We start from the raw sequence: 23,140 nt of genomic DNA, 5'->3' as shown, positions 1-23,140 counted from the left end.
TTCACCGCCCCTCTCCCCTGAAAGGAGGTGGGCAGGTAAAAACACATCCCTGAGAGCACAGCTTCAGGAGCAAGTGGGAAATATTTCTTGGGTAGAAATGGTAGGGAAAAGACAGTCCAAGCTGCTTGGACAGCACAGAGAGTAGAAAAAATAGTCCTTCTGAACTTTGTATTTCTTTGTTGATCTGCTTTTTTTGGCTCTGTTGTCATTCAGGTTTGGATTATTAAATGACAGTTTAGCTGATGACAAGCAGGAAGCTGCCAAATTGCAATCCTGACAAGTGTTAATGCAGGCAAACCTGGAGTAAGTTAGCTGCAGATTGGAGAATTCTGGTCCTTCATGCTTTTTTATGTTTTTAATAATAGTATTGCCCTTTCTACAGCCTAGTTTGTCTTGTAGCTTCCGTTTTTGTGTATGGTTGTTGGGAAGGATATTGATTGCTCAGTGCCTCTAAATGGCTGAATTCAGGATGCAGAGGTAGGATTGCACAGTCCCTGCACCCTGTATGACACAAAGTTAGAAGTGTTAACTTTCACACCTGGGTGTTGCATTTCCATACTCAAGCTGTGATAATCTTGGGGGTTTTGTTCAACACTTTGCAAATTGCTCAAGGCCTCTTAAGTGAGGTCTAGCCTCCTCTTGACATCAGCAAGCAAGTCTAGCTTGCATGGCTATTGTGCATTGTGTATGGCCATTTTGAAAGGAAAAAGCCTGCTGTGTTTGTCAGGTTCTATCCTAATTGCTCTGGAGCTCAAGGAGTTTGTTCCAAGGTATCTCTGGCAGCTGTGGATTACTGGTCTCTATTCTGCAGCATACAGTGTTCTCATATTTATTTATGAAATTAGGAATTATTACATATCACTTGTTCCAGTGTAGTTTTTTGTGTATCTTCCCTCCCTCAGGCAAACATCTGTTTCGTGGAGTTGATAATTCTAACTAGTGAGATCGGCAGATTTGTAATTTGGAAAAAAAATCCAAACTCACCTTGTTTCTGGGGAGAACTTCAACATAAACTGTTAACTGGAATAGCTGAGGAACAGTTACAAACAGTGTAGGTTTGTAGGCAGAGTGTCAGGGAAGTGACCTCCTTTCTTCATCCATTTCTGCTGGCAGTGATGGAACTTGTTCAAATTTGAGCTTTGTGCTTTGAACGTTGCCTGTTTCAGATCACTGGGATGTAGTACAAAGCCCTCTGCCCCTGCTGGGGTTTCAGTTCTAGGTTGAATTCATTTTGACCACCTGTTTTCTTCCATCCAGTGTTGTGTCTTAGTGAGTTATGGGGAATTAGTTGCTTTTTAATCTAGTTTCTGATGGATGGCTATCACCTGCAATGCTCAGAGATAATTGATGCACACATGCCAGACGCATGCAGAGATGGTATATATTTGTCAGGTGGGAATGGGATGTCTCTGTGGTAGGTGAGAGACTCCAGTAAAAGCTGGGTATTTGGTGGCAGTTTACAAATGCTGCTGGGTTTTGTTTTATTAAACTTGTTGGTTACTGCTGGGAATTTGTCATCAGTTAGGTTTTTTGATCACTCAAATAATACCAAATTGAATGGCAGCATGGACACTTCGGAAAGCATAGAAGAAATAAAGAAAAACAGGGAATATTTGTACCACAAGGAGAAAAATAATCAGATTCAATTTAGAAAAATAATAAAAGCTAATGCATTTGGGAAGAGAATACATTCAGTGAGGGAGAGAAATGGCACAGAATGTTTCTATGGTAGTCAGCCACGAGCAAGGCACATTTTCAATAAGAAATGGCAATCTTGAGCTATTTAGAGAGGGATTTTGTCTCATAAAGCAGAGGGGTAAAAGTCCCAAGTTGTGCTTGGGTATATTTCATTGTGAGAAAGGCAGCAGCAAACTACAGCACAGTTAAGGAAGAGCAGTAAAGTTGATCAGGGTGCTGTAAGGGCTGGGATAAGAGTAAGGTACGTGAGCTTATCTGTGGTTGTTTGTATACCTCTAGGAGAGGTAGAAGTTAGAAATATCAAAGTTCGAGAAGATACTTTTTGGGGAGTCAAGGAGATCTGAGTGGGATTAAGGGGATGATGCTGAAGGTAGGATAATCGGAAGCAGGATTGGAATATTTATTGTCAGAGGTTTATTTCTAAGACACACTGTGTGCTGGTTAATACACTATTATCAGGCTGTATGAAACCTTCCAGGATATGTTCTGGAAGTCTTCCTTACCAGGAAACATTGAAAACTGGGTTTGTGATATTTCAGAATTTTTATTGTTGCAAAGAGCGAAGTGGTGTTGCAGAGATGGAGGTCTGCTAGGTAAGATCTTGAATCCACCCGTAATTCAGACAGCACCTGGTAGTGTTGTGAGTCTGCCCATGATCAGCCTACTCAGTGAAGAAGTAGAACCTTAGCAAGCCTGTATTTTGGCGCCTCTACCCGCCAAGATAAATTCTTGTGGAGAGCTAAGCCCTTGCTTAAGATTTGTAATAATAATAGAACAGAAAAATCCCAAACCAGCAATGCAGCAATGAAAACTACTCCCTGTTGTATACGTTGTTGCACGTCTGCAACGTGCTTTGAAATGATGGTGTACTCTTCTTTTGATCCTTTTAGAAATAGCTGGAAGGGAGGAAAACGGAGGAGAGTACCCTCGTCCCTGTTGTGGAGCCTTCTGCTGGAGTTCAAGAATTTCAGCTGAGTGATCTTTTGCCATAAACTGGTTTTCAAGAGACATTCCTGCCATTATGAATGAAGTAGCGATAGTGAAGGAAGGCTGGCTTCACAAAAGAGGTAAGTGACTCTTCCCTTCTGGACAGTGAAACGACTCCATCCCTCTCTAATCTGGTGTTTAGCAGCATGTCCTCAAATAATCCATTATTTTCCTGTTCATCCTAGTGGGAAACAGCACATAGGGAGTGTGCCTGACTTTTTTTCAAGCTTTAGAAAATGCATGGTTAAGGGTTTTTCTTGTGTGTGTTCATGTGTTCACCAAAAATTGGTGTCAACTGCTTTGAAAATTATGATAAAGGTAGCAAGTGAAAGAGGTACTACTTAGAGTGTTAGGGGTTAAACTGTAGTAAATAATTTTGGTTTTTATGTAGGTCTGTAGTTTTCCTTTTTGTGCTAGAAGGGAGAATTAAGATGGATATTTTTGAGTGATAAAAAATATGCCTGTATTTTGTGAGCAATTCTGTGCTCTTGCAGAGACTTGCTAGAAAATGTGCTATTCTGTGTGTATCTGAACTGCTCTGGGTACCAGTGTTCTGGACAGGAAGAATAGCCTTGAGTTTCTGCACTCTATGTATTTTGGTTGTACCATGAATGACATTTGATTTTTATCAAAAGTCTTTATTCTTGACAGAGTGGCAAAACTGAAAAGACAGTCACATGTATGGTTAGGCTTTTTGCCTTCTTTTCTTCCCAAAACAGTGGGTTTGGTTTTTTTGGGGAGGTGTTCATTTTCAAGCATTGATCCTATTGGGTATTACCTGTATCTTTGTACTCTACTATTGTTTCTTGGAAAGGAGAGAGCAGTGTAAGGTACTTTCCATGATACTGTCATTTTTTTGGACTAAAACCAGAATCTGTGTTCTCCAGCAGTAGGGAAACTTACATGGTTCTGCAGACTCAGGATTTTTCTAGAGGGTCTGCAACAACTTGCCTGAAGGTGCAAAGGTATAACATAATTATTTATGGAAGAAATTTGAAATGTATTATCATAACCTTGGTAAAGGGTGGTGGTTCTTCAACAACAATAAGAAATATCTAGGAATTCAGAAAACATGTTGATAATGTGTATTTAAGAGGGTGGACGTGTATATTTCTAACAATTGGATATGCAGTGTAGTTCAGCAGATTGATGTTTGATGTACAAATGTTTTGTTGAAGTTTTTTTAGGGGAGTGTGTGGGATTTTTTTTGTTCCGGTTTATTTCAGTTGGAAACACCTTTGCACTCATTAGCTTAATTAGCTCATTCAGTAATTCTGGTGTACCCAAGCTGCTTTGATCTGACAAAGTATTTGAGAACTATTCTGTGTTTGGAATAGAAGAAAGAAACACAGAATTATACTTCCCATTCCCATTTATGAATCTAGAAACTTCAAATCAGAGATTTTTTTTTTTTTTGTTTTAAACAATGTTTTCAGGCTGGGGGTTTTTAATCATCTGTTGTTGCAATTCTTCCTACACTTACCTGTAATTTTTTAAAAAATCTGTTATTTTGAGGAGTACTGCACAAAAGTCTGAGGGATAAACATTTATTTTAAACAGTATGGAAAAGGCATTGTCAGGATGATTCAGAGGCACACGTGTCTGAAACTTTTAAACGATCATGTTGTATTTCAGGTTTGTCTGTGTTTAGTTTTGGGAGATGAATTTTTGTTGTTTCTAGGATTATGATAAAGCTACTTTCAAGTAAAGAGACCTCTGGAGGAGCTCTTAGTAAAAGATGCCCAGATCTCCTGATTTTTTTTGTTGTTTTAAAATTGCCTTAGAGAAACAGATTATTATCTCTGATGGATTGCTGATAATATTATGATGAGATTACATGCTGAGCACATTCCAATTTTCAAAATGTTACTCTGCATGTTCCGCATATTTGATGCTGCAAATTTGTGCCCGAACTCCTAAACTGTTAAACGGACCTTGGCATTTTTTGGATGCCAGGTTTCCTAATCTTTTTAACCTGTTTCCCAATGTCCTTTTGCCCTCTTGGTATGTGCAGTGACACCTATTTCATTCCAATCCATTGGCTTTGCAGCTGTTAATTTGGAGTTGTTCTCGTGAGAGGTTTTTAGAAAGCAATGCTCTATTTTCTCTTCAGCCTGCTGGTGTCAGCCCTGGGAATCTCTTGGTTTTTGTAGCTGTTCAGGGATAGGTTGACAAATTCAGTTCATTTGGCTCTGTCTTTGCTGGGGAGTAACTTATCCACTCTGTATGTGCATGTGTTTTGTTAAGCTTCTTTTTTTTTTTTAATAATCTACATTTATTACCAGACACTATCAGTTTGCTGGCTCTGCTAGATTTAGTGCTTCAGCCACAGGATGTTTCCAAAACTTATGTCTGATATGGTGAGCTTCTGAAGTCAAGGCATAAACAATAATTAGTGCAGGGAGGGACTGCTAAAGGGGGGATTTCAGATACAAGAAACATATATATATATGCGTGTGTATATATATATATATATATATATATATATATATACACATATGTGTGTGTGTGTATATATATGTAGTATTTTAGATCATTTATAAAACCAAATGTTGCACTGCATGTGCACTTTAAAGATCCTAGGGTTTTCCACATGCAAATATATTAGTGACTGGCTAAAATCCAGATTAGGCAATGATGTTCTCTCAACCTAACGTTCCTCATAGCTTTGGTTGGATTTGGTGTCTCTTACAGTTCCTGTCCTGAGCAGTTGAACAGCCTGGCTGCGTGCAGTTAAACAGTTGCCACATCTCACCCCAGCAGTGACTTAATTTTGGTGGTTTTAATGATTTGTGTATGTATAAATCAGGCTGCAAAGTGCTCTGGAGCCCTTCTGGATGGCAGGTGTAAGTAAGCATAAAGCCATCATTAGCAGGAGCAGGTGTTTCGGCCTGGCAGGGAAGTAGCACGGCTTTCTAGAGCTGTGTAGTTGTTTTCTTCTGTCAGCATGCTTTACATTTATGTTTTTGTTTCCAAGATTAAAAATACAAATGGAGAAATGAAATTAAACATTGCTGCCTGACCGAGAGTTCTGGCAGTTCTCTAAGTCAGTCGTTGAAGAAGCTCCACTTCCAGTAGTGCAGATGTTTGTTTTGCTGGGGCCAGTTGTGTCCATGACATGTCTAACCTCAACCACGCAGAAATAAAAGAATTCATGAATGAACTTTCCCCTCCCCATCCCTTTCTCCATTAGCAGTGCTTGGTGCTGTTACTCAAATCCCAGCAAGGACAGACTCTTGTGACCACCCTTTGTATACCTGCATGGCTGGACTGTTCCAGAACACAGGTGGGAGGTGTGAAGGAGCTCAGGCTTGTGTTTGTGCATCCAGCCTGTGTGTGTACATCCAGGGTGTGCAGTCCCTGCTTGTGTGATGCTGAACGTTTTGTTTAGTGGGAAAGGATGGGGGAAATGCTTCGATGCAGAGGTGCTATAATTGTGATTGAATATGAGGAGAGAAGGAGAAAATTATCTGCCCAAATTGCTGCTTGTTGAGCTCTGAGATTATAGGCTTTCTGAATGTATGTCATGAGGATCCTTAATTTTGGTTGTGTGTGGGGAACTTTTTGGAGAACAGAGGTATACCCAAGTGTATTTTACTTGCTTTACTGATCCATTTTAAAGATCTCATTGAATTTCTTACATCTTTCTGCTCTGGTCCCTTTTTATAAAGGTCCTTCTATTGTTCTCAGTCTTCATCCTGTTTTTTTTTTTTTTTTAAGTCTTTCTGCATGGCTAACAAAGAGGGGATTGTGTGTTTTGATACTCTGTCATCTCTGTCCTCCCTAGTATGTCCGGTTTTCTTATTAGGGCATAAACTTGTATGAAAAAAAGGAGTCTTTTGGAGGCAGGGAAAGAGGAGGAGGGAAAAATACACACTGACATTTGAAAAAGGAAATTGAAAAATCTCCATTTCTCAGTCTGAGAAATCTGAAGCAATTATAAGGAACTGGAGAGACCTGTGTATTCATCCATTAATATTTAGCAGGAAATGCAGAGCTGTTTTGTTTTTAAATAGCATATTAACACCACATAGTAATTTTAACTATGAAAACCATAACATGTCCTCCAAATGCCAATTTTTATGGACTTCAGTCAGGTAAAACTATTTGACTGATGGAGTCTGTAGCTTACAAGCTGATCAAATCTAATAGAGGCCTAAAATGAGAAATAATACATAGGATACCTATTCTACTTCTGGATTTAATAACTTTTTTTTCTTTTGGTTAAAGAATTATTTCTGTAATGAATGGAGTGATACAGGCAACCCAATAAATAGCAAGTGGCCTGTTGTGATTTTTCTTGCTGTAACTTCATTGCATAAAGTAGATGCAAGATCCGTATGTAAACCAGGACTAAAATGCTGATTGTTGCTCTTTTAACTTGCCCTAGCAGAATAGCACAGATGGTGAACTTTACCTTTGTTATTTGGAGCACAGGTTCATACTTTCAGTATTCTGTTAGTGTGAATCAAAAGAGGATTTTACAAGACATGACCAGATATATTTTTAAGCCAGGGAGTCTCTGGTGTTGCTGTTTTTCTTCACCTCTTCTTTCTTCTCTCTTTTCTGTTCTTACCGTGTTACCTACCTCTTTTTCTGTGTGTGTGTATGTATGTTTTATTTTGGGGTGTTTATTTGTTCTTACCTTGGCTTCTGTCTGTCGCTGGGATGTAGTGATGCACTGTCTTGGTGACCTGTGTAGTCAGAACCTTTGAGGTTCAGATTAGTTCAAGGATCATCTGCCTTTCATGGTATTTCAAAGAATGGCTGTGGCACTTGATGCAAAGGATCCTAAGAGTCATCTGAACTCTGAAGATGCCAGCTACAGAGGGCACAGCTGCTTCAGAGGAAAAAGCTGGGGGGACTGGAAAGGTAAGAAACAAGATAGGGGCTGAACAAAAACCAGAGTGGGGCTGAACGAAGAATGGAGTGGGAAACTTGTGACAGAGGGAAAGATGGTGATCCTGTTTCTAGAACTGAAGGGTTGGGTTTATAGGGAAATCTGTTGCTCTTCTTGTTGGAAACAAAAGATAAGCTGTGTCAGTTTGTGGTTTTCCTTGTGTGTCTCTTTTTCAACACAAGGGGCAATAGTTTTGCAATTCTAGCTCTTGGTTGCTTTCATTTTGCTTGTCCTGTTCTGGGAAAAGGGGACTGGGGAGGAACCAGGAAATTGTCAACTAATAAATCTGACCTTGGTGGTAGGCAAGATGCTAGAGACATTAAGAAAGGATGAGATCACAAAACATCTGGAGAAATATGAGCTGATAATGGCTAGTCAGCTAGACTTTTGGAGGGTAATCTCATCTGATGGAATTATTTGTGGAGAGATCATAGGAAACAGGCTGGGTCCACTGTACTGTAAAAAGTTTGCTCTGGATGACGGGGGAAGTCAGAAACTGAGAATCAGCTGGTGCAGTGTAACTGTGCTGTACTTCATCTTTGAAAGAGCTGGTGTAGCCTAGAAATGGCTCATCTTCCTTTCACAGAGCAGACTACTTGTCTTGGAGTGTTTCTGTTACTTTCCAGCAACATTTTTGCATTAAACCCATTCTTTATTCTACAGCTTCACATTTTTGAAGAGTGACATCCAAATGTTTCTTTCTTCAGTAAAAATTACTTCCAAAAAGTCTTTATTCTAACATTTTCACAAAATACTTTCAATTCTTTAGAGAAGTGATGCTGGGTTAGATGTGTTTTTCATTGATTGTAAACTGACTGGAGCTTACTTGGAAGTGAGACTGAGCACTCTCTCTTTGAATGGCAAAGAGGAAGAGCTGGGGTGTTGATGCCCAAGTTATTTATGTCAGTCCTGGAAGTTTACTTTCATATTCTGTTTTATTGCACATCAGAAGGGAAACAAACTAGGTCTCAATTTTATCTCTAAAAGTGGGGTAGCGTCATAGATTAATGTTACTTGTTATTAAAAGGGATTTGAGAATGAGGGATCTAGGACGTTGCAAGCCCTGTAAAAGCAAGCCTGGGAATGCTTGATACAGTGGATCATGCAGAAAGTGCCTGTATTGGCTTTGATTTCCTTTTTCATAGCTCCTTCCTTTTCAAAAAGGGAAAGGTAGGCCTCTGAAAAAGAAAAAAAGAAAGCTCTCCATGTTTTCTGTTCTTTTTTTTCTCTCAGTAGGCATATTGAGAAGTCATCAGGTTTGGATGTAGGAAGAAAGAAGTACTGAGTGAGTATGCTATTTTGAGGTAAAGAGAGAGCAAGAGAATAAAGCTTGCTCGTTCCTGCAGAGGTGGTTTTAGGCAAGGTGCTGTGCCATGCATTTAAAATTTGGCGCCTTGTCCTTGCTTGGAAATGTCTTCCCCTGCAGCCCCTGTGTGAATGCCAGAAGGTTCCTTCCCTTCCAGCTGGTGCTGCTGCCACTGTGTAAGCACTGTCAGTTGCACTCCTTGTCTGTGCCTGTGCCTTCCCCTGCCCAAACTTGTTCCTGGTTATCCCTCGTAGCCTGAGATTCTGCCATCTGAAAAAGCTGGTGAGGACTTTGATGCTCTTACAGCAGTACATGGTGACATGTGGTGTCTCTCCTTTCATACACTTTCTGTGTCACTAATAATTCTCTTAAAAATTAGAGTGGTGGTTGGTGTCAGATTCATTTGGGAAACAGACCTTGATATCTGTTGAGGGGAAAAAAAGGATTTGTTTAATAGCTCAACATTTAATTTTAATGTATTTTAAAAGAGAGAGCATTGTAAAAACCAAATACTTGTCAGCTGTTTGGGGTTTTCCCCATTTTACATATTGGAGTAGATGATTTACAAAGAATAAGAAATTAGTTAAGCCTTATTTAAAAGTCATCTCTCATGGGGGAAGACAGAGGAGGGATTATTATTTTCAGATGCATTATGTTGTAGGTACAATGTGCTTCTTAAAGGGGGAACAAAAACCAGGAAACTATGTGAGGAAAGAGGAAGAAAAAGATTGGAGAAAGAAAAGCACCATATTAGGTGTGAAGTAGTGTGTTTTTGTGAGAAATATTTACTGCAGCTGAAAGGGGGAAATAATGAAGACTGACTTTGAGTGCAGTTGGTAAGCATGCCACAGACCTCTGGGGTTATTCTCCCTCCTCTTCAAGTTGAGCCAAAAATGTGAAAAAGATAGCTGGTCAAATAACATTGTGAAATTTATCAGTTTATTCAAAAGTGCATGGTCATATTTGAGGACAGCTGAGGTAAACAATCATCACAGACTGTGGGCAAGTCAGTTACTGTTTCCCCTGAGCCTCCTGGGTAAGTTGGGAGAGCATGTTTTGAAGTGCTGTCCAAAACCCAGGCCTTCGGTGAACTGCATGTAGAAATACTCTTTGGAGTCAGTGGTTCTGTGCATGGTGCAGTGGTATTTCATGCTCTTAATGGGACTGAGTGCAGCATCTGAGTAATTTATGGGGCTGTCAAATCAGTCTCCTCTGCCTGGGCTTTACTAATGGTCTCCTAATGAGAACCACAGGATAAGCATGCCAGAAAAGTGGGCTTTGTGTTGGTGGTGAACCACAGCCTTCACAGGAGATACCTGTTCTGGGAGGGAGCCTGGCCTAGCCTTGGAATGGTTGGGGTTGGAGGAGGCCTTTGAAGATCATCTAGTCCAGCCCCTGTGTCATAGGCAGGCACACCTTGCACTAACCAGACCATATTGCTCAAAGCCCTATCCAAGCTGGCCTTGGACATTTCTAGGGGTGGGACATCCACAGCTTCACTGGGCTGCCTGTGCCTCTACCACCTTCAGAGTGAAGAATTTCTTTATTAAATATTATGTAGTCTAAATCTTCTCTCCTATATTTTAGAGCCATAACCTGTCACAATAAATAAAAAGCCTCTCAGTTTTTCTTTTAAGTCCTCAGTACGTATAAAAAGTGAGCAGTAAGGTCTCTCCAGAGCATCCTCTTTTCAGGCTGAACAGCCCCAGACCCTCTCAGCCTGTCTCCATAGGAGAGGTCTTAAAGACAATCATTATTTGCTGATGGACACTCGAGAGGTTGACACTGGTGTGACTTGAAGTGAACTTCAGGTACTGATGGAGGTTAGGCTGCTAACAGCAATTGCTACTAATTCTCAAAATTTAAGTGCAGCCCTTATGTTTATGGTGGCTTTATAAATCAGTTCCCACTGCAGAAGTCACAAGATTTTGAAAGTTTTGCCTGTTTTTCTCCCTGAAGCAGAGAAGCTTGCTTGTCTTCATGACATTGGTTTTCTTCTCCAATTTTTCTCAAAGTGCCTGCTTCATGGTTTAGACTAAGCAGAACAAAAAGGGCTGTTTAATTACTTGTCAGAAAAAAGCTCAAAAAATAGTGGATTTGAAATAATTTGTAGTGTATGTTTTTGTTTTTCTGGGCTCCTAGCCTTAGCAGTATTAGTACCCTGCTATTTCTGCAGTTGTTCAGAGGGTCTGGGGATCACAGAGCACATCCTTATCACACTTCAGAAAGCAGGCAATATGAAAAAATAAATTTCTGATTACCTGCAAGATGCTTGACAGGTCTAATTGTTAATAGAAACAAAGAAATGAAACTGTATTTGAACTGCTTTTTTATTTATCAAATTCCTAAAATAAATCTTAAGATTCAAGAGAAAAAATACTTCAGTTAAAATTTTGCTGTGTCTTCCTGTACGAGCCTTTGTATGTGCCATATTACAAATGACAACATATTGCTGCTTGGTGCAGAGTGATGTGGTTAAACTGGTGTGGAAAATATTCACACTGAGTAGGGTTTATGCCCAGAATTACAAGACTGCACACAATTCTGTGTATTTTTGGTTTTATACCTACACTGGAGCTTCTCAGTTGGAGTATTAGTAAATAGTTACACCCTTGAACAACCTGTTAAGCAGCTCAAAATCCATTGCCAGGCCTCTGCAGAGTGGGAATAGAGCTTTTTATTTGTTGGTTGCTTTTCAGGGGCTTCCAGGCATGGATTGTCTGGACTGGTGTTTTTACATGTCATATGTATCCCTGTGCCTGTCTGTGGTCAATAAACCATCTGTAAATAACAATCATTTAACTAACTGAAAGTGTTTTCTTTGTAATGTAGATTTTTCTTTGTCTTGTTTTATTATTTTTAACTTTTGATCATGCAGTCTCCTTGCCTTCCTATGCTCATTAAGTAGAATGAAAATCTGGGAACACCAAGGAATAATTCAAGACTCAAATGTGTAGTTGCATAGATTTAGCTGTATTAAATGTTTATTATTCTACTGTAAGTTTATGCATGGAGCAGTCAAGAATCCAGTTGTGGTTATCTGTGGTGACAACGCTGGTTGTAGGATTTGGAAGTAGTTTTCTAGGTGGACTTTGATTTCTGGGCAGAGGATATGAGCCCTATGCCAGTATAAATTCACTGATGAAGTAATTTTATGGGAAGTGGTCTTCGTGCTGCTGGGACAATGTGTCAGGAAGACCGTGTTTCAGATCATCATGGTTTTTTTCCCATAATTTTTTTAAAAAAGAAATCCTGCCTTTTTACATGGTTGTTACTAAAAGAAATGGTTTATCTGCTTTAGTCATAGAATGGTTTGAGTTGGAATGGACTTTAGAGATCATATAATTCAACCCCCTTGCCATGGACAGGGACACCTTCCACTAGATCAGGTTGCTCAAAGCCTCATGCAAACTGGTCTTGAACACTTCTAGGGATGGGATATTCACAGCTTCTCTGGGCAGCTCTAGTGCCTCACCACCCTCAGCCTAAGGAATTTCTAACCTCATCTAATCTAAATCTTTTCTCTTAGTTTGAAACAATTCTCTGTTGTCCTGTCACTGTCTGGCTCTGTAATAAGTCACTCTCTCTTTAATCTCTCTTAAAGAGTGAAATTGGTGACTTTAATACTGTCTTTGGTGTTATTTTTCAAACAGTGAAAGAGCAGTATACTATTTGACCTTTTCAATTTGAAGTTTTCTTTGTATCAGGGACAGCTGTAAATCTGGTCTTCTTTTCTGATATACGTATATTTTTACTCTAGGAGGAACATTTGAAATGTATATAACTGATGTATCTCCTGATGTAGAAATCAAAGTTGCCTTATCACTTGCACGATAAGAAAAGCATTTATTCTAAATAAGAATTAGGCAAAAATTGCATTTTCATTTGTGGAAAACCACTGCAAACTTGCTGGCAGCAACCTCCAGCTGACTTGCAGTATCTCTATATTGCCTACTGAACACTTGTGACAGCTTGTTTCTGTTGTTTCTGCTGAAGTTTAGCCTGTAAAGTCAAGATATCTTGATCTGAGAGATGGGAAGATGGTTAAATTACATCATCACGGAAGAATAGCAGCATACTTAGCTTTAAAGCCATTCACGACTACATTGGCACCCCTTTGTTATACAGTGTAGCTGAAAACGAACTGCAGCAATAATGAACCAATCCATCTAAATCACAGCAGCTGAACAACTGACTGTTCTATCTCAAAATGCAAATGCTTTGTGCAGAATGGATTTAATTGTAAATGTTTGCTTAGTAGGGAATATGAGCCTTTTAGTTTGTGACAATAATTGTGAATACAAAGACCCACAGAATTTTAGGGTTTACATAGCTTGTCCCTGTTCTCATAACAGTATTTCAAAGTCACTTTTTTAAAATGTACCATTTGGCTTTTTTCTAGCCAGTGAATAGAACTCTAAATGCCCAATCTCCAAGTGGTGTTTTGGAAACTGAAGGATAAATTTAGCACTATGTACTTTGATCAGGCAGAATTTTCTGTTATATTTCTTTCAAATCTGTGTTAGAGCTTTTATGTAGCTTCAGATAATAAGAGGTAAAAAATGCTGACTTTCAGAGCTTGAATTTGTTTTGCTGTGCAGAAATGCCAAGTGTAACTTAGAGTATTAAGCATTTTCTTTGAGATCCTAGTAAGGTGCCTCTCAAACAATTAAAAGGTTACTGTGAGGAATTTCTTTTGTAGTCAAACTAACAAGCAAAACCTCTCTGTATTAAAATCTTCATTCTTTGTTAAATTCCTGAAGCCTAACCGCTTGAGTGCAGCTGAAGAGGATGAATCTCTCTCACTGATTTGAATGAATTAAAATAAAAGCAGCATTGTCATTTTGGGAAAGGAAAAAGCTTACTGAGCTTCATCAAAAAAAGCAAGAAAGCAGGAATACCTGCCTCCAGGCTGTTCTTAGGTATCTGTGTAAGGAAAAACAGATATAACTTGGAAAACAGACGCACACAAAATGTGCCTGTTTATGCTTCTGTTGGCATTTTGTGTGTTCTTTAATAGCCTTCACATGTGGATTAGTCCTTCTGAAAAAAAAAAGGCAACCAAGCCCCCTGAAGAATAGGCCTTTGTGACACTGGAGAAGTTTACTGTGCCAAAGTTATGGTAAGAATTTGTAAATTTTGGCTGCTGAAGTACTTCCTTCCCCTGCTATGTTTTTATGTTGGGAACTTGTAAGTGTGGAATAGAGGGTGTTTTTTGGTTTGAGTTGTTGGTTTGCTTTTTCTTTTTTTTTTTAAATGACAATGCAAACATTTATTTCACAAACTAAACTGCCTGTTCACATGACACTGCTGCTGTATATAAAACCCTGTTGATCTTGTTCTGCAGAAGTGTTTGTTGGGCTTCCTGAGTCATACCGAAATGCTCTACTGCTTCTCTTGGTGCTGTGCTGTGGACTTGGCCTGTATCTGCTCAGATGTAATTTCCAAATTTATGTCTCTGAGAGACATATTTTTACTTGGAACAGGGCCCTCAAATTTGGAATGTTTTCTGGTGCCCCTTTTTCTCTCTGTCTTTAAAATTTTTCATTCTGCTATCTCAGGAGCTGGTTTTGTCTTAGTTAAAGTTGAACCTATTGGGAAGATGTTTGGTGCTTCATAGTTGCAAACCTCTCTTCCTCTTATATGTGATATTGTTTCTTCACACAGATCTTAGTTTGTGGCAGGCAATAATTCAGACTGAAAGAGCTGTGCAGAACACACAGGCCCAAGAGGATGGTGCTGGCTGCACTGCAGGTGAGCCTTCCTGGCAGCTTGGGATGCAGTGACGAGCTGTGCAACACAGTTGACTTCACAGGGGTTCTCTGGAGCAACCAAGGGCAGAATTAGAGTCCAGGGCTAGACTGTCATGGTGACAAAATATTTAGAAAACATTTTCTTGCTTAAAACAAAAGCTTGGATTGTGCAACACAAAGTACTGTCCCAGTGTCATAAACGATGCTGTGTATTTTTAAAGGGTTCTGTGTGTTCCCTGACTGTCAGCTCGTGCCAGATTCAGCATGTTCAGGTAAAATGAGGCATTTTTTCTTCAGACTGTTGCTTTTACAAGCTGGGTTAATTGTCACCCTTTTTGCAGTGGGGTTGCAAAGATGTGGCAGCCAAATGTGACCTCACATTTTGAACACAGTGGGACATCCCTGTTAAAGACAGATGCAGTGGAGCAGTCTGCTGCTGCCATGGTGGAACAGCTGCATTAAGATCAGTTGCTTAAAACTTACACCTTGTAATTGGCCTAGACTGATCTGATTTCTTGTGTGCCCTGTGACTAGACTTGGTGATTGCTTTTATTGGGTTAGAATGTGCTGTTCTTACTGCAGTAGGAACTTTTTGTTCTGTAGGTGTTTCATCCTTCTGTAATAACTCATTTAACTTTCTTTTTGTTAATGCCTGAGGTTTTGTGAAGCCCCAGCCTTGCCAATATCTATACTCTGACAACAGAAGCCACAGGTCTAAAGTGTCTGTAGAAGATTTGGAATAATATTATTGGGAATAATATAAAATTATTTTAAGATGAGCAAACCTATGAGAACAGAATAAAGACTGCTAGCCAGCCGTGTACAGTTCAGTTCAGCACATTGCACCATTTGGAATTAATGCACATTTTTCCCAGTCTAGTCTGTATTTCCTGAGTAATATCAGTTGTAATTTCAGAGAGAGCATGATTTTACATGTATCCCGCCTTCTCTGCTTAGAGCAGCAGGTGGCCAGATTTCTTTCTGAAAAATAATGACTTGTCTCAGCTCTAAGCAGATAGCTGCAGAGACTTTTTTAATCTTCTAAGTTCCTGTAGTTGTTGGACTGTACTGTTACTCTTGAAAATGGAAAACAGAAGCAAAACATGGAGGGGGAGAATATACTTTTCTAAGGTTTGCATCATCTTGCATCTTTGTATGCTTGGCATGTAACCACGTCCCATTCAGAGTGCTGCTCTGAACAGAGCAGAGCTCGTTCTTTAGGCTGCTGCTTTGTCCCTGCTACTAGTTCCTCTGTTGCATTGAGCTACAAAACCAGCTGCTTTTGCTTTTCATACCTATTTGTACCATCTCTAATTTGCTATTAAGATGTTAACTTCTGCCTCCCCTTAGCCTAGCATGTGTCTATACTGTGACTACAACGTAGAGGCAAGCAAGCAGTTTTTCCTGCTTTCTCTTGTGCTACCCTTTCACACTTGGGAAATGGTCCCTGTAAACAGCTGCAGTGCTGCTTTATTATCCTCTTCAAAAGCTCTGGCTCCTTGTGTTGCTTATAAAAGGCCCCAATGAACTTGTAATGTGTGTGTACTGAGACTGCTGTTCCCAGCAATGCCCAGTATCGGTCGCCCTTTTTGTGTGTGTCTCTGTCTGGCTTTCCATTGTCCCTTTCCTGTGACAGTCACCTCCCAGAACAGGGAATGTCTCGTTGTTCCGTGTGTACAGCAGGTGGCTCAGATCCAGATGTGTATGTGAAGTTGCTGTGTACTGCAGTAACACAAATCATTATGTTACAGAAAAGCTGCATCTAAAATAGAGGAAAAAATTCAGATACGCTGTTATAAGTTTTATGTACTTTTAAGGGTTGGGGTTTGGGTTTGTTTTTTTTTTGTTAATCCTCTGACATGTTACTGGTAGGATTATGCAAAAAATGGATATATATGAAGTTCTCTTAACATTTTAAAAAACCTTTCCTATGGCCAAAGGAAAGCTTTCTTCTTGGGAGCTGCTCCAGGCTACTAGCAATGGGCTACTTCATAACAGCTCTTGTTGGTTTCTTGAAGAGGTTTGTTTATTCCTGTGAATAGAGTGGGTGTGCTTATGGCAAAACCTCATGTTTCTGGAGACTTTCCTCTTTTCAGGCATTATTTTAGAAATGGAATGACACACAACAGGATGTGTGGTTGTAGATTCATGTTCACGCTTCAGGGCCCATGCATACCTTTGTGACCATGTACAATCCTGTGCTTTTTCTCTCATCATTCATGTGGTGAAATAAACCATGGAGGAACAGTGGATTCATTTCTCCTTTTTATGACCAGAACACACAGAGAATGTATTGATACTCATCTTTCTGTTGACTCTTAAAATGCTCAGACCAGTTATTGGAGGTAAGGAGATAAAAATGAGGGCACATGACTATGCAGGTTTGAGATTTTATTCCTCAAATTTGATTTGAAAATTGCAGTTCGATGAAATTTCATTTGTTCTATTTCTTGTGTTTGTATGGTTTTTAATTCTGAATTACCTACATGCAGTATTAGTGTTAGGAATTGTCTTGCAGTATTCTGAGTGGCCCCACTTTGGGAAGGGTGATCAGACCAGATCACCTCAAATGGCTCTTTTTAACATAAAGTATTCTGTGGTTCTTGACCGATTTAATACTGGGATATCGGGGATCTCATGCAATGCCCACCTTGATTTTGAAGGAGGATAACAACGTTATGTGTAGAGGTGTTTGGCTTTATTTTTCATATTCTTTGTGATGGCCATCAAACAGAAAATAAATAGCAGTTCCTCAGTTGTCAACAGGCCTTTTCATTTTTCAGTGTTGGCTGGTCTGAAGTTGAGATTACAGAAGTTGAGATTTTTCAAGGGAAAGGTTCAGAACTGGGAATAAACAAGCTGTGCTTATTTGCTACTTTTTGTAAGTGTTCTGGGTCTGAACCCAAAAGCTACTTTTTGCTTTAGTTGATAGAATGTCTAGTTTACTGTGATTGCTATGTAGCTGTGAAGCTGCTGGAAGTTTTGCTTTCATTTGTTTATTTGGCTCTTGTTGCTATTAGGCTTGCTGTCAGAAAGTAGAAATGTTTCTAACCTCATCCCAGCCTTTCTCCTTCACTTTTTTATAGTCCTAGTATAAAAGGAAGGGCAGAAATTTGAGTGTAGCAGGATGTGTGGTAGAACTAGCTCTGTTCTTTCTGGGCACCTTCAAGCAGGGCTTCTATTTTGTCACTGACAGGAGTTAAATTAGGTGCCTGATGGTGCTGCCTTCAGAAGAAGCTAGTTGGCTACAGTTCCTTCAACTCTGTGGAAGAGGAGGCATGCTTTAGATGCATGTTGTGTTGCTGGTGGCTGGAGTTTACAGCTACAGCCTGTTGTGAAAGATGAGGCCTGGGCCATGAAGTCCAGCTTATCAGCAGCAATTGGTAGAATAGTCCATAGATACCAGAGGTGACCTGGAAGTTCATAATGGCTGATCTGGTGTCCTCAGTTACCACTGCCTCACAAATTTCTTCCTTTGACCAAATCAGTGTAGTGACTGTGTCATTTATCAAGACCTGTTCCTGATGGTTTAGTAGCAGTCTTGTCATTTTTTGGCCATTGAGCTGAGCAGTCACCTTTTGGAGTCAGATTCAATAAACCCGGTGATCCATAGTGTGATGGATCTCTGCTGTTTGTTTCAGGGTAATAGTCACCTCAAACATTTGACATTAAATGCTGCTTTATGAATGCCCTTAAGTTGTAGATTATTTCATAACAGGTTCTCTGGATGGTTGCAACTAGAGTCCCAAAGGACAGAGTAAATTTTGGACCTGATGTGGTGTTTCACTTAGAAAAGAGAGCCTTTGAGGGCAGGGTTGAAGCCTGGCTCAGCCAGGAATGGGAAACCTTGAGTGGTGTGCAGCCTCTGGAATTTGTTTTATCTGAGACAGTATTGTGTGAAGTCTGGAGCCAAGGTCTCCATATGAAACTACATTAGGCCTGTATTATTTGGATCTGTGTATGAAATGAGATAGCTGTAGTACCAAAGGGACTTTTTTTATTTCTTATTGTTGTATAACCTAAATTATCTAGAGCAGGGAGATTCTTGAAGGATGCATGTCTAATACCAGCTTCCTGTTAGACTTTCACTAATTATTTTTAAATTATACTTAGAATCTGCCGTGGATGTTTTTAATTCTCTGCTTTGAAAACTTGATACGTCTTCCTTCCTTTTCCCACAATACCAGAATAATGGTGGTTATTTTGGAAATTGTTTTCCTTGTTCAGTTTTGGATTTTTGCATGCAAAGAGCCCTTATGTCTGATACCCTCTTCCGTTTGTCTTGGGCTGGAAATGCTGTTGCTAAAAGGCATATCCATTACCTAGTCCATGTGGCTCAGGGGAGCTTAGTAAGTTAGTCAAATTGAAGGCAGAGCATCCAGGAGCTGAAGAGGTGTCTGGAGTAGGAGGGTACCATTGTGGAACTGAGAATTGAACCCAGTCTTCCCCTGCTCTGCAACAAACTTCCTCCTTATACAATCACCTCAGACAGGTTATTTTTCTCTCTCTGTGCCCCAGTTCCCTATCTGTAAAGTGGTGATAACAGCACTTCCTTGCTTCATGGGGATGTTGTGAGGACAAATGCAGCTCAAGCTGTGGGGCTCTTGGATACTGTGGTGACTGGGAGCACAGATGGAAGAAGGGAAATGTTCCACATAAAAGCTTTCTGTTCTTTGAGCCCAGTGGTAGATTATGGCACTGATGTGAGTGTGGCTTCCACTGAAGTCATGGCTTGACTGTTGCCATGTCTTCCAGTCAAAGATTTCCTTCCTTTCATGTGCCAACAGGGAAAGCCCTTGACGTCCTCCTGGATGTGATTGTTTGGGTCCTTGGCTGCAGGCTCCCTGAGCCCAAGAGCCTGGGTGACTCTTGCTGTCTGTTTTCCAGCCTGGCCTATTCTCAGTTACTGAATGGAGTGTGTGCTTCTGCCACCAGCCATCCAGGGCATTTCAAAGACTAACTCACACCCAGGAAAGAGTTAAAAATACGAATGAATTTTCACTTGCAAAATCCAGACTGCTGTGGCAGTTGCTCTCAGCAAGCCCTGGACTGCAGTGTGACCAGAAGAAAGCACTTGTCCCTGACACAACTGGTTAAATTTCATAGAAACCACATCCTTTGTGTTGCCACTGACAACATAACATTCCTTAATGTTTGATTTCAAGCAAAGCTTTATTACCCAGCTGTACATGCAAGCATACTTTCTTCTAAAGAATTTCTGTCCAGAGTCACCGCAGAGTGAAGCTTTTCCATTTTAATGTGGACTTTATAGTTTTGTTTACATATAGTACAACCAGGTAAGAGACAGGAAACCTATCTGCTTAACATGTATGTTGTGACATGTCTGAAGGGAAGGAGCCAGTGAGTTGAATATTTGTTCAATTGAGTCTTGTTCATGCAAATAAGTTGTTTTGGAGGCTTTTTGGGCCATGAGGTAGAAGCATATTTCATTTATTGCTTACTCCTTGGAACATGGGGCTCATGTCATCTTTCTTCTTCACCTGCCTTGATAAGTTCTATATTTAGTCATCTCTGCCCATCCACTTGAACAGGACAAAAATAACTTCAGTGTAATCCATCCTCTGTCCTTTCCTCTCCACCCCTTCCCTCCCCTTTCCTTTCCTGCTGCTAGGTTTAGGGCATTCAGTTGTTTGGGAAGTGGTGTTTGTTTTGCTTTGTTTCCTTACAAGTAGGGTTGGAGGGCAGGAGAAAACATTTATACTCTGGCATAAAGTTGTTGTGAAGAGTATGCAAACTGTCAGAAGCACTTCCTCCTCTCTTACAACATTTGCTGAAGGGTCAGAGTGTGTGCAGAGTGTGTGGAGGGAGGTGGAGCAGAGAGGTTGGGAAATTACTTGCATGTGGCATACATCTGTCTGACAAAAAGCCAACCGTGCCAGGGGATAAATGGACAAACAAATAGTGTTTCAGTTCTGAACTCAGGTTCAGAGTTTGCACAGGAGCAACTCTTCAGATAAGTTTCCAATTGGACCTTGACTTGTGTTGTGCAAACACGTAGTAGCTAGCACAGAGGAGTCTGTCCTCTAAAACCCTGCCTGGGAGAGGATCTGGGCACAGGCTGTGCTTTGTATGGCTTCTCCTGTGTCCTGCAATGGGCATATATAAATATATATATATATATATATTTTTTTTTTTTTTTTTTTTTTTTTTTTTTTTTTTTTTTTTGTGTGTGTGTATATATACATAGCCTAACACAGATCAACACTGGCCAAAACCCCGCAAAGTATTTAATGCCTTGCCTTTAGCATGAATTAAGGTGAAGTAGCATTTCTGTTAATCTGGCTGTGGACATTGGCTATTTTTGGATTGGATAAAGAATGTCCACTGAATTTACCAAAATGCTTGCTGTCTATGTTATCTGAAATATTATGGTCTTCCACTATTAAGCTGATAGGGATTTAAGGGAAAGGGTATTGTTTTGGTGAAACTGCTTTGAAATACGGCCTGCCAAGTTCTTGTATCTTGAGCTGAGTGTTGGGTATATTGTTGTTGCTGACAGACATGTTGTCTGGAGATGTAGGGGGACTGATTGTTCCAACAAAAAATGTTGCTTTTTGTACCTCAAGCATTTTTTTAAGGTGTTAAAGAGGGTGATGTGCCACAGAAAGACTGAGGGAAAATCCTTTACCTGATGCCTCATAAAATTATGAAATTCAAGTTGTTTTTCATTAAATTTTTCTTTTCAGTATCTGCTTTTCAAAAGAAAGTGAGGAATTTCTTTTTTTTTTTCTTCTTTTTACATTCATAGAATTGCTGCAGGACAGAAGGAAGAAAGAGTTGCTTTTGAAAATTGGTCACAATTTTAAAGATTAAAATTCTTTGTTCTTCCTCCTCTTTTGCCTGTGTGCCAATAAAAGCCTGAGCCATGTGGCAGTGCAGCCCCATTTTGAGTTGCACCCTGAGTGATGTGGGTGCGAAGGACAGCTGATCAGCTGATTGGAGGACACTGATCATGTAGGGTCTTCTGTGGTGTGAGCTGTGTTGGGCAGTGCAGTGGAACCACTCAGCAGACCTGGCTTGCACTCAGGAGCCAGAATCCTGGTTTGAACCTCCATGCAGTGAATTTGTAACAGGGCTCGCTACCAGCGCCCACCTCGCCTCTGTGTGGTGGTGTCCGATTGCCTTGGCCCCCTTGCTCAGCCCTGCTTTTAAAGCAAAGGGCACTTGAGTTTCTAGGAATGTTAATTCCTTACTTTGCAAGCACAAATACATGCTCTGAGTGTTTGGAAAGGAGCAGGCCCTGAATTTAGAGCTTACACTCCCAGGCACGGGGTAATCCTTTTAGGAGTCTGGGCTGCTGCGATGGTCCCAGGCAGGCTGTGCTGCCTGGCAGGCATCTGCTTCTCTGCCGATTGAGTCAAGTCAATATCCTCAAAACTGTAATTTACACTGTAAGGATGGATTACACTTGTCATGGTTTACGGAGTTTTGTGTTGTGCATTTAATAAAAGAAAATGCTTTCTAATGCTTATTATTTCTGAAGTCCAACATGTCTGGACTAAAGTTCAGTGTATGCAAGGCAAACTATGCTTTAATTTTACAATTGTCTGATGGGACTTTGCGATTTATTTGTTGTTACTTCCTTAATGATGTTGCAGTCAGAGGCACTGTTTTGCTAAATGTTGTGTAAAAAGTAAATTGTAGCACAGCAGATGTTGGTATTTGGATGGATGTCGGTGCAATGGGGGGACAGCAACAGTCATCTCTGTCAGCTGTCTTCAGGCTCGGCAGGCCTGCTGCGTGGTTACTTTGGTGTGTAAAAACAGCTCGTTTTGCAACTGGGAAGTTTGGCATTACATTTGGCACTGAGCCATGTAGCTGGGTTAACACAAGTGTTTATCCAGTGATTTTCTCAAAATTGGTAACTTGAAGAGAATGTTATTAAACTTCAGTACAAAGAAAGGGGGAATATGGATGAATCTCTTTCTAAAAAAGGCATTGATGTTTATAATCCTAAATTCCATTAAAAAAAAATCTTTTTATTTTCCTCATCCCTGTCTTCTTTGCTTTTTCATCATCATCCTTTTTCCAGCTTACTGTTTACAGTTTCCTTTTTAAGAATTAAGACATGGAAGCATACCTAATGAAATGCCATAACCACCTTTTTCTCCATCCTGTGTGCTGTCATGAATTAGGTGCAAAGAATAGAGGACTGCAAATGAAGCTGTTTAATTGCCACCATCCAAAATCTGGTAGAAGTTCCAACTGCAGCATGAAATGAGAACCTGCTTGTATGCATATCTGCTGAGCAGTTGATTTCTGTATGATAAACTACTGTAAATTTTACCTTTGGGTTAAGTACAGCAATCCTTGCGGGCCATCAAGAATTGTTCATAGAACTCCTTTTAGTATTGGATGTATTTCTTTATTGAAGTAGCAATTTAGACTGCATTTTCAATGAGGACAGGCAGGAGCATGTAGGTGGTAGTTTTGCAGAGCAGCACTTTGAATCTGATTTTATACCTGAAATTTGGA

General features: G+C 40.1%; 1 protein-coding gene across 1 annotated transcript in view; it reads left to right on the top strand.

The window, feature by feature from the left end:
- The window catches only part of AKT1 (AKT serine/threonine kinase 1), a 78,293-nt gene that overhangs the window by 3,973 nt on the left and 51,180 nt on the right, over positions 1-23,140 (top strand). Inside the window, exon 2 of the mRNA XM_030240100.2 lies at positions 2,589-2,765. Coding sequence (XP_030095960.1) covers positions 2,720-2,765 — 46 coding nt within the window. The 5' untranslated portion in view covers positions 2,589-2,719. The remainder of the gene's footprint in view (positions 1-2,588; positions 2,766-23,140) is intronic.

The sequence above is a fragment of the Serinus canaria genome, chromosome 5, assembly GCF_022539315.1.
Source record: "Serinus canaria isolate serCan28SL12 chromosome 5, serCan2020, whole genome shotgun sequence".
NCBI classification, from domain to species: Eukaryota; Metazoa; Chordata; class Aves; order Passeriformes; family Fringillidae; genus Serinus; species Serinus canaria.
This window is presented reverse-complemented; position numbering and strand designations above follow the sequence as displayed.